The sequence below is a fragment of the Trematomus bernacchii genome, unplaced genomic scaffold (genome assembly GCF_902827165.1).
Source record: "Trematomus bernacchii unplaced genomic scaffold, fTreBer1.1, whole genome shotgun sequence".
In the NCBI taxonomy this organism is placed as follows: domain Eukaryota; kingdom Metazoa; phylum Chordata; class Actinopteri; order Perciformes; family Nototheniidae; genus Trematomus; species Trematomus bernacchii.
Window position 1 is genome coordinate 1,414,182 of NW_022988176.1, and position 15,352 is coordinate 1,429,533.

The window sequence follows — 15,352 nt, forward strand, 5'->3', positions numbered from 1 at the left end:
TGGAGGAGCAGTGGAGGCTAAGAGGAAAGACGGAGACTAAATCAGTTAGCCCCGAGCCTCTATCTTCACAGGGCAGAAACAATTACCATCAGTGTCCACATCCGTTTCTTATAATCTGGATGACGATAAGCAGCATGCAGTCGCTCCAGTCTACCTCCACCTGTTATCATTTCTTAAGGAAAGCTGGCACCACAGGTACTATATTTACACGTCTCAGCAGAAGAGTACATATTAAAAAAAGGAGATTAAAAAAAAACTAAATCCAGTAGGGGACACACTTGCATTGCATTGTATAAATAGTATATATTTTGTAATACATGCAGCAAAGATGCGATAGATTGTCGGGCATAGAAAAGGTGTAAGTTGTTCGGCCAGCCGAGCTTTATGGGATTCCAACATGGTTACTTTTGTTATTACATACCACCAATATACATTTACTGTGGCATGTAAATTCATGACCTCAACAGCTATTCTTCTTACATGTCAGTATCCATCCTGCAGGCTTGACATGCATATAAAACGTATTGTGCTTTTTACGATGATAAAAAGACACTTAAATTCATGATCATCTTTCTTGCTTGTGTGCATGTTTATATGACAAAGAGTCCTGCAACAAAAGAGAGGGAGAACATTTTGGCATGCGCAATGTGTGTGTGCTTGTGTGTGTGTGTGAGGGTCATTCTACTGTCCCGTACATTAAGCTAAGTGCTCCTCAGCTCTCCAGCAGTAGTAAATGGAGTCTTATGGCTTGAGGGGTGTTAGTCTCCCAACTCTGAATCAAAAGCAAAGAGTGTCCCAAGCCCTAGGTCACTGCTATGTGAATCATCAAATTCAGAGGATAAAGATAGATGCCTTTCCTTTTATTTACTTGCATGTGTGTGTGTGTGTGTGTGTGTGTGTGTGTGTGTGTGTGTGTGTGTGTGTGTGTGTGTGTGTGTGTGTGTGTGTGTGTATGTGTGCCCTTGCACGCTTTTGTATTGTCTTTGTCTTTGTGTACACTATATGCATCATTTACAATCCTATTTAGTATCCTTTGTTGTGAGTATGATGTACAACCAGTGTCAAAGCCATGTTTCAGTGTTTATACTCGGTAAGCAAATGCACAACCAGGCTGCACTGTTTACTGTATGTCCTACATGTTAAGCATTTTCACATGAAGTGCTCGAGATCTAGTTTTCATTTTAAAATTGAGAATAAGGGAGCAGAATAGATGCAGTGTAATACATCAAAGAGCTTGCTGGTGGTTATATCTCCAGCGGACCGAGACTCACTGGTTGCGCCGGTGCAGTTTGCAGGCTTTAATGATGTGAATACTGAAAGGCTGAATGTCCCAGTGCTTGCATCAGACCGCCATCTCCTTTTTTTCGCGCCCTCTCTTCGAACACTCACAGGTTTCAGAAGCGTTAGGGTTTGACAGAGCAGGCACACAGGCAGTAACCGTCAAACACTTCATCTAAAGAGCCTACTTATCTCTTAGAGCCTGTGTTTGGTTATGCAATTATTGTTACAGGATTGTATAATATTTGTGTGGTGTTTCTCAAGAGTATAACTCAATATTTTTGGGCATAAAAAGAGTGTTTTGCTGTGTTAAAAATGAAAAACAAGGACTTTACTTTCTTTAGAGGCTATTTTATGATGTGAAATTATGCAATGGAGTAAAACACAAAATACTTTATATGAATTCAGAATATTGCAAGGGTGGCACACTAATTCAAATAATTGTACATGTATACAGGAGTCATACCAACAAATTCACCTGTGGCCTGTGATGATAGAAGGTCTCGGTACCACTTTACAATAAGACTACCCTTATAAAGGATTCATAAAGGGGTTTTAATTAGGTTATGAATTAGGTTGTAAACACTTTATTAATCATTAAGAGCCATTTATAAACCAGTTCTAACATAGTTTTCTTTTGGCAAGATGACTAAGCCTTATATTGGCTACTTAGTGAGAATCAACTCAGTGAACAACAGATACCAAGGATGCTGGCTGATGAGGAACACGAAGTAAACTAATTAGCCAATATAAGGCTTATCAGTACAGATAAATGTGGGCTCACTATTTGGCAAGCAACCGGTCACAGTTGCCCTGTTTATCTTATGTCTTATAAAAGCTCATTAATGATTTATAAAGTGTTCACAACCTAATTAATAAATAAATGACAAACTATTCGTAAACCCTTTATAAGGGTAGTCTTATTGTAAAGTGGTACCAAGGTCTCTAACCACTGTATATATAAAAGGTATTTCTAAAGATAATGTTTTTTGAACACATTTTTTTATTGAAGGGTCTGAATTCAGGCTCATGGCTTAAGGTTTCTTATTATTGTTCGTCCTCTGGTTTATGGCAAGACTTGCTACATACTACTAATACAAAGCTTTACTCTGTGTTTATATAGTCTTAGTAGGATGCCTCAAATCAGTCTCAAGGTTTTTATTTTATACCATTAAATGACCTTGTTTTTATTTTATGCCATTAAAACAAGGTCATGTTGGCTATGCACATATTTGTGACAATACATAAAACAGTCCTTATTTTAAGGGCAGACAATTTATGTTTGAATTACATTTAGGGTAATCTGGAAGGACTTTGATTTAAATATGCACCTGTTTTTCGTTTTTTTACAGAACTGGCGAATGTGCACGACAAGTGTAACATTACAGGTTCATTACATGTTCACAGGCATCAGCTACCAAACCTGGCGCGATGAGAGGTTCAGGTGCCGGTCAGCACCACAGACAGAACCTGGACAGAACCAGTGGTTGAGATGCAACGTTCTGCGTCTCCAGACTCTGCAAAGCATGGTGAGGTCTCAAACAGCTCCACTTATTTAAGAGCAGGTATGACCAGCTAATAAAACTAAAGATTAAATACACTAAATTGCAAAAAAATTCTAATGAAACCTACGGTGCGAAAACTTTTCGACGACACAGCAGTTTTTGCCTAGAATAACAACTTTTTCCCTGAAGCAAAATGTAGCGTATTATAACACTTCCCCTACACTCATTCTCGTTGTTCCCATCCCAACCCTATATTAAGTGTTGTTTCCTCCATGTAGAATGGACGAAAAACTGCCTGTTTAATTACAGAAATGTCCTATCTGTTTTAGCATTCATGTGTTGCAGTGTTCCACGTCATTCAGTCACCTAACTAGATTGTTCCATCAGACGGAATTACCCGCATCACTCAATGAAGTACAATCATTGATTACACCCCCCCTCTCCCTCTCTCCATCCCTCCCTCCCTCTCTCCCTCGCACCTTCTCCCTCTCTCGCTCTCTCCTTTCCTGAAGTACTGCAGCGAGGGAGGACTGCATCGCGAAAAAAAACCTCACTGTCGTGCGCTGGCAATTGCCTCTCATCCTATTTTACAGTAACAAAAAAAGAGATTTTCTTTCCTATAAAACGAAAGCGGAGTCTGATGCAATGGGTAACTACCTGCCCAGTTCTCTCTTCTCGCCATAAATTACGGTAAGAAATTACTACTTTTCCCCTTAAAAAAGATGCTGACTGTGTTTCCGAGTTAAATCGAGTATTTTCAATAAAATAGTTTTATGATCAGCTTTATTAGGACTTAAGTCGTTTTTTTAGGTTGTTGGCTTATTTCTTATGATATCTATAACTAACATCTAAACTGGGACTACGCCTCATTATTTATTTATAAGTTTGTGAATATTTTGTTAAAAGTTGGCATGGTTTCCAGGCATGTGTTGTTTTTTTCTCAGAGGGAGCACTAAACTGAGTCTATATGCCTCCTGCAAAAGTAGAGAAATTGGCATCATTAGGAAAGCAGGCAACAACCAAGCAAGAAAAAAACTGCCCCATATACATTAGGGATGTACTGTAGTGGAGTTTAAATTCCAGTTTCTGTACCCTTTTAATTGTAAAATGTAGCATTAAGGGTGACACAAATTCTTTAAAATATCAGCTACAATAATTTTGTCTGTAAGTTAATTTCCTATTTGAAATGTTGTTTGTAACCTTCAGGTGGCAATTTGGTCTAGTATAATCACTGAATGGAGCTCATGGTGTACCCATTTTTTTTTTATCAACCAGCATGTTTATAGTGAAATCCTTGCCACAAGCAGAGTGTTGAGTTGTTGGCTGTTGACTGTGCATGCTGTAGTGCCATCCAGCCACCAGCCCTGGGGCAGTTAAAGCACTCTGCACTGCCGCCAAGAAGAGGAAAGGATGCGGGAGCAGGCAACTGACTCATCCGTGAATTGCACCTCAAGAGGCAGTGAGCGATTGATAGGCACACAACCGTTGAACTGGAAATCCGTGGCAAAGTGCTTTGTTTGCACTCTGAAGGCTGCTGTAGTAGTCCTGCTGGGTTAACACTGACAGGGGCCATCAATGAAAAGTGTAAGCAGTGATTGCAGGTTGCAGAATTCATTCCTGGGGCCCACTTCTTATCGTCGTTTTTTTGCCACGATAACCAAGAATCTCATTGTAATTCAAAATGCTCCTCATCTGCATTCAATAACATCTCCATCTCAAGCGCCCACATTTGTTAGTTCTCCTAAAGTTTAGGCAGCACAGGCTTTTTTAAGAGGAGGACATTTTCTCTCCCAGTGATTCACAGTTGACAGGAAGAAAGGACTCAATGTACGCTGAGCCAGTGACAATGTAGCAGATATGAGAGCTTTACCAAACTGTCTGCATATTTTAGTGTTGTTATTTAAGTGTGCAGGCATAATGAGAAATACCAGATAATAGTCATTATTTTAGGGGCAAGCTAAACCCAAAAACATAGTTTACATCACACCAAAAAACCCTTGCCATCCTCATGTCTGCTAGAATTTGTGAGGTGTACATTTACTGGTGATTTCTTAGCATTTGGTCAAACCGTTTTATGTGATGCACACTAGTTGTGTCAGAGTTCCCGTTAGAATATTTTTTTGCCGGTCAACATGTCCGTTAAAGTTGAAATCTTCCGGACAAAATTAGATAAGTGCCGGTTAAAGGTCTTCTTTGTTATTTATTGAGCTTTAAAACAAATTGATATGATTCGACATTAAACAAACTAATTATAGTAGATTAACTACATTATTCAAAAGTGTACAGTAATTTACAAAAACGCGGGAATAATAAACGGAGCGCTCTCTCCTTCTCCTGACAGCCCGTCAGTATCATGCAGCTCGCGGATCCAGTAATGAGTGACCCGACAGTAAAACTAAACATATCTATAACTAGTTTAGGTAGTTTGAGAGGTAATTAAAATAGCTACGTGTGATTTTCTAACCTGAAGTGTGTTTTGCTCTGCTCGCCGCTGCAGGGGATCATGCAGAGCTGCGTGTCGACTCGTCAGCAGCAGCCGATCTCTCTCTCCTGTCAGATTAGACTTTACTCGCATTTATGTCCATATCGATCAGATCTAGCTAGTTCTAGCTAATGATATGACTACCTGCTTGTTAAAAGACACCTAAACAATAAGCGTCGCTATGCAACCGGATGAGGCCACAAAGTATAGCGCAGCATTATGCATTTGTTTACATGCCCACCGGAACCCCGAGGCATTACCAACAGATCAACGCACAATCAACCCATACAGGACATCTCTTTCTCCACATTAAGTGTTAGACATTAGAATTGACAATTTTTGTCTGTCACATACTCTTTTGTCTGTCACATACTATTCTTGTCTGTCACATAAGTGGCGCAACTGATGCGGTATTGCGCTAAGGGAAAATTATTTTGACCGGACATTTTGACCGGAGAGATTTAGATTTGCCGGACTTCAGCATATTTTACCGGTCATTGTCCGGTAATTACCGGCTAACGGGAACTCTGAGTTGTGTATATTTGTGCATCACATAAAACGTTTTGACCAAATGCTAAGAAATCACCGGTAAATGTGCTGCATCTTGCATGCCTGGCCGGCCTCATCGTGTTATTGCGTCACTGCGACCCCAAGTGTAAGATCTGCACCAGACTGTGGTGGTGGCACATTATGTTTTTTATCTGCTATGTAAGCACTATATTGTGTCAGCAGTGAGGTCTGTCAAGGCAGGGAGACCATATGTTTACCAAGAAGATCAGCCTGATGCTAAAAAAAAAAGCAGAAGAGACGGCACAATTTTCTCTTTATGAATCTTGAGGGTGGGATGGGACGTGTTTTCACCAAAATGTGTTTTCTTTCAGTCTGTGCAAATCTACAGATGTACACTTTAAATAGATACAGTGCTTTGTATCCAGAGTATATGTACTTTATTATTTTCATTTAAGTATTGAGACAAAATTAATACAAACATAGGGGAAATCCTCTCTCATTGGCTAGGATGGGCACATAAGTGATTGAAGCCAATACTAGCTTGGTAAGAGAGGCAGCCATCATCTTCCTGCAGCTGATTTGTGAATCTGTATGATGTAACATTAGCATAACTTGCAATCAGCTCTGCTTTTGAATTCTATCGTGGGGGGGCCAGCACTGACTCTTGGTGAGAGGTGAAAGGTTTAGGTTCTTTGAAAATATATATTTTCTAATCATTTTATTCCGTCCATTTGCGGAAACAACCATTTTATTCCTCTTTAGACGTTCTTTTGCCAAGCCTCCATGTATTCCCTCATTAATACTTTTCATACCCCCTCCACCTCTCCCTCGTCCTCCCCCCCCCCACTCAGTCAGTAATGGCATCAGTGCTTGATGAAATCTCCTAACCGAAGATGTCCCAGGCTGGCTGTGCCTCTGCCTTCCAGATGAGGTCATGGGCTCACCGTTTTGATTGGATTACATGCGGCTCTGCCCACTTAGAGATTGGACCTGCTCCTTCTGATGCTAATAGAACAAACCGGCCACCAAGACACTGTGCCAGGCATGTCTTTGAAAGGGCAGGACACTGACAAGTCAAACCTGACGGAGATGGAAAGTGTTTGAGGTTCCGAGCTAAGAAACTCTAAAATGGGTTCAATGTACATGACATTTAAAAATTGGCATAGGGAAGAAAATTGCCATTTTATTGCACAAGTAATAATTGTAAAAAAAAATAAAAATAGGAAGCCCTCAGCTGTGCTCATTGTTTTTTATTATATCTTTTTTTGGTACTGTGAAAGGGCCAATGTCTGGACTGGTGGATTGCACCCAGCCAGAAAGGCACTATGGATTATCCATTTCTTACAACAACAAAAAATGTGTTTCTGGTCAAGCAACCTTAAATTACATGACCTGAATTAATTGTGTACTTATTATTCCAACAACCAGCCCATACCCTTCTCATTGATGACTGTTGGACTCGAGGTAAATCAGCACCAACAATGACATCCATCCTTTTGACAAATCTATTGCCTTAGGGATGCCCTTTCTGCATCATGAAAATCTTATGTAGTGTGATTATTCAAAACGTTTCTTTCAAAATGCTCATTAGCAGCTTCATTACTGTGCCAAATGTTGGCTAATGAGTTATGATAAGCAATGAAGAGGTGTGTTAAAATGTACTGAGTTGGTCAAGCACACACTATACATTTTAAACATTTCTCAAATGTACTTGCCTTTACTTGGATGGTGCAAAACTCTTTTGTAACTCTAATCCCTTTAGTGGACTTTTTGTTCATGCATGGGGAAATTTGGGGCCAAGTGATACTTGACCTAGTGTTTTTTTAGTATTCTAAAGAGGTTGAAGGAAAGTAAGGCCGCTATCCATCATGCAGACAGGGGTGTTACCAGAGCAAGGCCTATTTTCAGCCATCCTCCCGTGGTTCACAGCAACATACACACACTTTATCAAATCCTTTTATTCTCTGCCCTGCAGGACAATGTATGGCTGCAGCTTCTTTGTGTTACAATACATATTCCACATCAACATGTTGGTTTTTTTATCAATAGAAACATAAAATCAAATGTTAGGAGAGTTTGGTTACTTTGAAGGGCAGTATTGATCGTGTAAATTGGACATAGGTAATGACTTAAAGATTATATAGCTACAACTATGAATTTACAACTAGATGTTTTGTCACTATTGGGGAGTAGACAGTAAGTTGGAAAGGAGTGCTTTTGCAAATGAACAGATGATGTTAAATGTAAAAATGAACATTTCCTGACAAACAGGCATCAATATAAACACTAGATTCTGAAGAGAAGCAAACATTAAAGGAGATGCAAGAGGAAATAAATGGTTCAGAGACAGCAACACAGAGATTAGTCTGTTTGGGAGAGTTTACCCACTTTGATTGTGATTGCTCACGTTGCCTTCGCTGTCTGCGCTGTCGGGGTCTTGTCAGCTGCGGTCAGGTGCAGGTTGGACGCTGTGTGCCCGGGTGTCGTCTGAGCTTCATCACCAGTGACAGCCGGCTCACTATACACTCCATTGATTATCTGACAGACAGGATGTATCCCCTTTTTGCCGGTGTGTGTAAGCCCACTTGCTAGTTTTAGATGAAAATGATGTGTGATAGCCAACGTGACCTGATCCCAAAATGATAAATAGCCTAATTTCAGTTACATCCTTTAACTCATGTCTACGTAGGCATTGAAATAAATGTTATTTGAAGATGCAGTCAATAGAAAATAATTGTTTTGAGAATTGTTGTTATTGTATGACTCATGCAGGATATCAATCGACTGCACTGGATATTATTATACAGGGAAAAAACAAACCTCTATCATATTTTAACCCTTTGTAATTTGTGGTAATGAATCATCTTAAGGACAATGTCTGAGGCAGCACAGGTGTCAACGGAGGTATTAAAAATTACCAGTCAATGTGTAAAGGAGTGCGCGCTCAGAAGCACATAAGTCATCCAATAAGCCAAAAAGGATTAGGAGAGTCACCTTGAATCAGCAGTGTCATTTTACCCAGTAAAATTGCATTATGGGAGCTGGAGCTGGCTCTGTGATTTGTGTCCTCCTGACAAGGCTTCACTGTTCATTATGGCGGTGGTGAGCAGCTCCTAGACACACGGGAACCCACACACACACACACACACACACACACACACACACACACACACACACACACACACACACACACACACACACACACACACACACACACACACACACACACACACACACACACACACACACACACACACACACACTGGACAGCTCGGACCATCACCACCCTTCTCCTAAGTATGCACTCTTATCTTGAGATGTTAAATAAAACATGAGTCATTTAAGAGTTCTATCATTTAAATGACTAAATCATGTTTGTTTTAATAATGGCTGTGCCTTTGAGTCGTGACATGTTATAGAATAACTCTCCCAAGTGAGCCTGTGGAGGCAAGTGATGATGAATTGTGAATCACAGTTTGAACACTGACATGAAATCATGTTACATCATTCACACTCTTATGCTGGGGTCTCCCTCCCATCGGCACTGGCCTGGTTTGATGGGAAAGGGCTTCCCCATCGTGCACACATACTGTTTGTGAATCGCATGGGTGTTTTCTAACGTGTCCTTTTTGCAAGTAAGCATTACCTATTTTATGTGTTATAGAAACCTGACTTTACAAAAACAGGGGCCTTAGAGAATAGCTGTGTGTGTACAATGTGCCTGTGTCTGATTGTGCATTTACCTACAGTACGTATCCACTCACGACCATTTCTCCTTTCTTTGAACGGATTAAATATGACAGTGCCGTTCTGGTTGGATCGCCACTCTCATTATAATAGACCAGCTCTTTATTGGGGGAAAATTGATTTCTGGCACAGCCTTGTTTATTAGCCTCTGTTTCTCAGAGCTGATCATGAGTCAGCAGATTCAGCATCTCTGTTTAAAATGCTCATCCCTTTAAGTCCAACTTGTAAAATATAGAAAAGAGAGAGCGCCCCTGGAAATGTAATATTCATTTTGAATAAATCTGAAGGCTCTTCAGCCAATGCTTTTTTTCCACACATCACTCGCAATGATTAAACGGCCTGGGAGAATGGTGAGGGACTGATTAAAGAGGGGAGTGCTGTCTGTGGGGTGTCACCTGTTAGACTGGAATAGTTATGAAAGTACAGAGGGAGACATGAGTTACAAGCACTATCTGATAAACATCTCCCTCTTTTCTCTCTGCTCTCTCCTCTGTCCTTCCTCCTGTTTGCTTTCTCTATTTTTTATCTGTCTGTCTCTTGCCCCATCTCTCTCAGCCTGGCCGATGACTGCCACAGCCATTGTGGGTTATCTCCTGTGGTGACTGCGGACTCAAGACTTTTCTTCCCGGCTGCATCTCAACACCCACTGATCTCACCGTTCCAGCAAATCCCCCCGCCAGCGTAAACTCACCCCTCTTGCCCCTCTTCCCTCTTTCTTCTACTTCTAAGTATCCCCTGAACCCCGTGCAGACCTGCGGGTGGAGCCAGAATGGAGGAAACTTACAATAACAGGACTTCCCTGTCTAAGGGGGCCAAGGACATTGTCAAGGAGGCCAAGCGGCATGCAAAAAAGAAAGTCAACAAGGTGGTGGACCGCGCCACAGACGGGTACTCGTCCCACCACAACTACAGCCGATTCGAGGACGACGAGGACGAAGATGAGGATTTCTACCGGAACCCGCCGAGGCAGGGCGGAGAGGGCAACCATGACAACGAGGAGGGCTCCAGCGATGCTACAGAGGGCCACGATGACGAGGATGAGATCTACGAGGGCGAGTACCAGGGGATCCCCTCGGACAGGAAGCAGAAGGAGGGCCAGGTGGCACTGGGACAACCCATGTCTGACGCCTCAAGGGACCGCAAGGGTCTGGAGGAGGAGAGGCAGGCGGATGAGGAGGAGCTGGCCCAACAATACGAGCTGATCATCCAGGAGTGTGGCCACGGGAGGTTCCAGTGGCAGCTGTTCCTGGTGCTCGGGCTGGCGCTCATGTCAGACGGGGTGGAGGTGTTCGTGGTGGGCTTTGTGCTGCCCAGCGCAGAGACAGACATGTGTGTGCCCAACTCCAGCTCGGGATGGCTAGGTAAGGGACCCTGTGTGTGTGTGTGAGTATTAGTGAATGTGCATACATGTACTTGTGCTAACACACTGAAAAAACTGAAACGTTAACTTTAATTTAATGTGTTATGTCAACAGATTTCACATAACTTTATAATCCAATCGAATCCAACTTTATCTATATAGCACATTTAAAAACAACAGAGTTGACCAAAGTGCTGTACATCAATACATATATAAAAAGCAGCATAAATACATTTAGACAAAACCGATGGGACAAAAAAACAAATGTAAAAGCACGAGACAATAAAACCATACTTATAGCCATAGACTGATAAACTCTCAATATTACAATTATAAGGTTAGTTGAAAGCAATAATAATAAGTAAAAGAAAATTAGGTTCAACTTAATATTATTGCTTTAAACTAACCTCATACAGTAATGTGAAATTTGTAGACATAATACATTTAATTAAAGACGACTTATCAGTTTTTCCAGTGGCGGACATGTTACTTTAATATCAATCTTAGATAGAAGGATACTATCTGTATAAATGTTTGCATTTTGCTGCTGGCCTGGTGTGTTTTCTGTGTTTCAGTGCTGAACAGCATGCTGGGTTTGCTATCCGTTGCTCCCCACAGTATTAACTGTTAGACTCTTGTGCCAAATTTATTACAGAAAATTGTTACTAACTGGAATTTAACTTGTCCGGGAAGTGTATTATGTAAAGACACTGTCCAGTCGTATTATAATTAATGTAGAATGATTAATTTTGCCACTTTATTCCCTATAAGTCACATATTTTATGCACTTACTTTAACTTTCAGCTTAGTGAAACACAGACTGAATCAATATAGTACACCTTTAAGTAATCAATAGTCCCCATGCTCTTAAGAGTGTCACATGATTTTAAGTGCTTGGTTCGAATCAATTCATCTCAAAGAAACAACGAGTAAGTGGACATTTTCTAAGAGAGTGGCAACACAAACTAACATACATCAATGTATAATATATGTTTTCGAAGAGGAGTTCCTTGTTGTGGTGGTCTGGCCTCCTCCAATTGGCTTTAAATGGCTCCTTACACAATAAACACATTAAAATCATGGCTTGAATTTGGGTAATGTGTGCGACTTGGACTAATGGAAGGATCCCACTACTTTCTGTGGAATATTGCTTATCCTAAAACATAAGATACTTATGCGTGTTCACTCTTTAAATTGTGTTTCACATGGATGAGGAGAATCGGTCCACTGGTCTCCATGTCCGGATTAGGAGGGGAGCGAGTATTTCCTGTGTGTTGAGCACAAGTCCCAGCAGTCCCATATGGCTGCAGGTGTGTAATCCATCACCACAGAGCTGTGTGCAGGGGCTGACTCACGGTGTCAGTACCAGAGTGGCGAGGACATTAATTCAGGCACAAAGCCCTTAGATAGTAACTGCCACAGTGAGACATGACAATATATCAACGGCACCGCAACATCTGATGCCCAGCTGATACGACAGGGCCTTTTTCAGGAGGAGGTTGTAGCTGAAGGTTTGATGAATGTATTTTACAGGTGGTGAATGTCCAAAATTGGAACACCATGTGATACGTAGACTATGCTATTATGAATACTTTATATATTCATACATTTCACATTCATAGACAATAAATGTCTGTCTCCCTGAAACATCCTTACAAGATCTACAATGCACCTTCATTTTTATTTCTTTTCAAGTATCCATGTAAACTCTTTTCTGTTTCTTTATCTGAGCAAAGTCCTGAGGCATTCATGCTGTACGCTCTGCTTCTCCTTGTGCGTGACTTCAACCCTCACCCTCGGTCCCTCCCTCTCACCCTCCTTTCTCTATGTCTCTCTTTTCTTTTCATATCCTCCCCCATTCTCCTCTCCTTTCTCCCACTGATTGCCCCGAGGCTCCTCCCCGTTGAGGTGAACATGATTGGTGTGTGTGTGTGTGTGTGTGTGTGTGTGTGTATGTGTGTGTGTGTGTGTGTGTGTGTGTGTGTGTGTGTGTGTGTGTGTGTGTGTGTGTGTGTGTGTGTGTGTGTGTGTGTGTGTGTGTGTTCTAAGCATAACCTACATGATTACTATGACCTTGTTGCCATCCATTTGTTTTCAAGAGTAATTACACTTAGTTAGGTTAAATAATGGTCTTTGGGTTTAAGAGAAACCTGATTTTTTAAAAAGGTTGATTATATAGAAAATGCTGATTTCTATGCCATGTACAGTCTAAACTGTTTTTTATATGTGGGCAGGTGCAAGTACTGTAATGATGTGGACCAGTGGGGAAAGAAGGACACATCAACACATGTTTTTCCTTTTTGTTAAAAAAACAATTCCATCCAAAGTAGAACGGAAAATAACTAAAAGAATCTTCTAGTAGTCTATCTATGAAAAAATACAATGTAAAGCTTATTTATGTTATGAGGAAAGGGTGTGCACTTTCATTTTATCACTATTACAGTTAAAGCATAATGGATACAAGATAAGGTCAAATACATCTGGCTGTCATGTATAGATTTACAGGAATAAATGCATGTGACCTCGACCTGATTTTGTGTACATTTATGGAAATGTCCTTGGCTATTTGCAACAATAAGTTAGCTGTAAATAAAGTTGAAGGATTAACAGGCCAAACATTTACCCAAACCCCCAAACTAATAGTTTATTATAATTTGTTTCCTAACGTACTGGACCACATATTAAGAGATTATATGTCTCCTTAGAGTTTTTAATTCACAGTCTTTGACATAGATTTGAATAGAGAGAAGAGATTATACCTGCAAACTGTTGTTTACTTTCAATACAAAATATTTGTAATACAGCATCTGATCCCTAGACCTTCATCTGGATATCACCAGAGCACCAGGTGAAGTTCCAAGGACTGAAATGTCATGAATGCATTTTATTGCAAGTAAGGGATGCACACGTTCAGTTTCTTGTATCAGGTGTGGAGGAGGAAAAGTCAGAAGAAGAGTGTATTACCACACACTCTTCTTCTGACTTTTCCTCCTACACACCTGATACAAGAAACTGAACGTGTGCATCAGCATTCAAATGAAAACAGCCATTTTATGTTTTGTTAGATCCACCTGAGCTGAACTCCCATCAGAGTTAGACTGTTCAGCTCCATTAACCAAATAGCAGGCAGAGACAGAGGCAAGCTGCACGGCCTGAGCTCAGTGTAATGGGATAATGAAGTATAGGAAAAGCCAAGGCCTGAACTGGATGGATGACTTAAATTCTGATTAAATTACAGAATTCAGTCCCACTATTATCCTAATCCTACAGGAATCTTTAATACTACTGGGGAAAGGATGGAGAGTTGGGATAGGAGGGGTTGAAAAAGAGTGGACGCTGTGGGAAGGAAGCATGAAGGGAAAACCGGCGCTGTGAGATGCAATATGTGTGATGAGCAGGGGTTAGGAGAGGAGGAGGGACAGATTTGAAGCAGAGAGATTGGAGTGTGGGTGGATGGGAGCAGAGGGGTGGGAGATTGGTGGTATTCTGTAAGCTACACCAACTCTGTGAGGGAGAGACTCAGCTATCTTCTCAGACACAACAGACAATGGGAACACATCACCCTATCATTACTTATTTGTTCTCTTGGGTTGTCTTGTCGCTGCTGAAACTCCCCTCATTTCAACTTGGCTCCTCTTTTTTTCATTTTACATCCTGCTATCCGTCTCTGCCATCGATACTTTCCCTTCATCCTTGCTTCCCCCTCTTTTAAAGGGGACCTATCATACAAAATGCACTTTTTGATGTCTTTTATACATCAACATGTGTCCCCTCTGTGTAAAGAGATTCTGGAAGTTTCAGGAACAAAGATTCGCTCACTTTTTGTCCTGATCCATTTATATAAAGATCTGTCTGAAAATGATCTGATGAGATTTTGGCCACTTTTATGAATTCATAACGATTTCTTGGCTTGTGTAACCATTAGCCAATAACCAACCAAGGTAACCCCCCCCCCTCCTTATCACCTGAATCTCCTCCTAGAGCACCATTGTGTTATTTTTAACCAAATCTCTCTCAGAGGGGCGTGGGGAGGGGCTCCTTATTTTCATTTAAAGTAAAAGACAGAGAATCAGCACTTTTGAAACAGGGCTGAAACAGAGGGGATTATGGGATGCTGCAATGATCTGTTTGGTATTTCAAGCCAAACACTTCAGAGACATGTTTGTATATATCTGAGACCTGTAATATATTGATGAAAAACAGTATAATAGGGGACCTTTAATCTCATGTACCTTTTTATTTCTTGGGCTTCTTTATGTCCCAGCTTTACTCTCGGTCTCCTTTCAGGAGTCTACCTCTTTGTCTCTTTTCTTTTCCTGTCGTCCCCCCTCTTTGGCCCTGTCTGTGTAAACCAGCTGACAGGCTGTGGTGGGCTCTGTGGTCCAGGGGCAGCTGAGCATGGCTAAACTGCAGTAAGATCGCATGCGTCACTGCGGAGATTACACTACTTGAGAAGTGCAGCTCCACATT

General features: G+C 41.1%; 1 protein-coding gene across 1 annotated transcript in view; it reads left to right on the plus strand.

The window, feature by feature from the left end:
- The first annotated feature begins 3,334 nt into the window (after positions 1 to 3,334).
- The window catches only part of sv2ca (synaptic vesicle glycoprotein 2Ca), a 32,266-nt gene continuing 20,248 nt past the window's right edge, over positions 3,335 to 15,352 (plus strand). The window contains exons 1-2 of the mRNA XM_034122343.1: positions 3,335 to 3,473; positions 10,078 to 10,883. Of these exons, the coding sequence (XP_033978234.1) occupies positions 10,292 to 10,883 (592 nt within the window). The 5' untranslated portion in view covers positions 3,335 to 3,473; positions 10,078 to 10,291. The remainder of the gene's footprint in view (positions 3,474 to 10,077; positions 10,884 to 15,352) is intronic.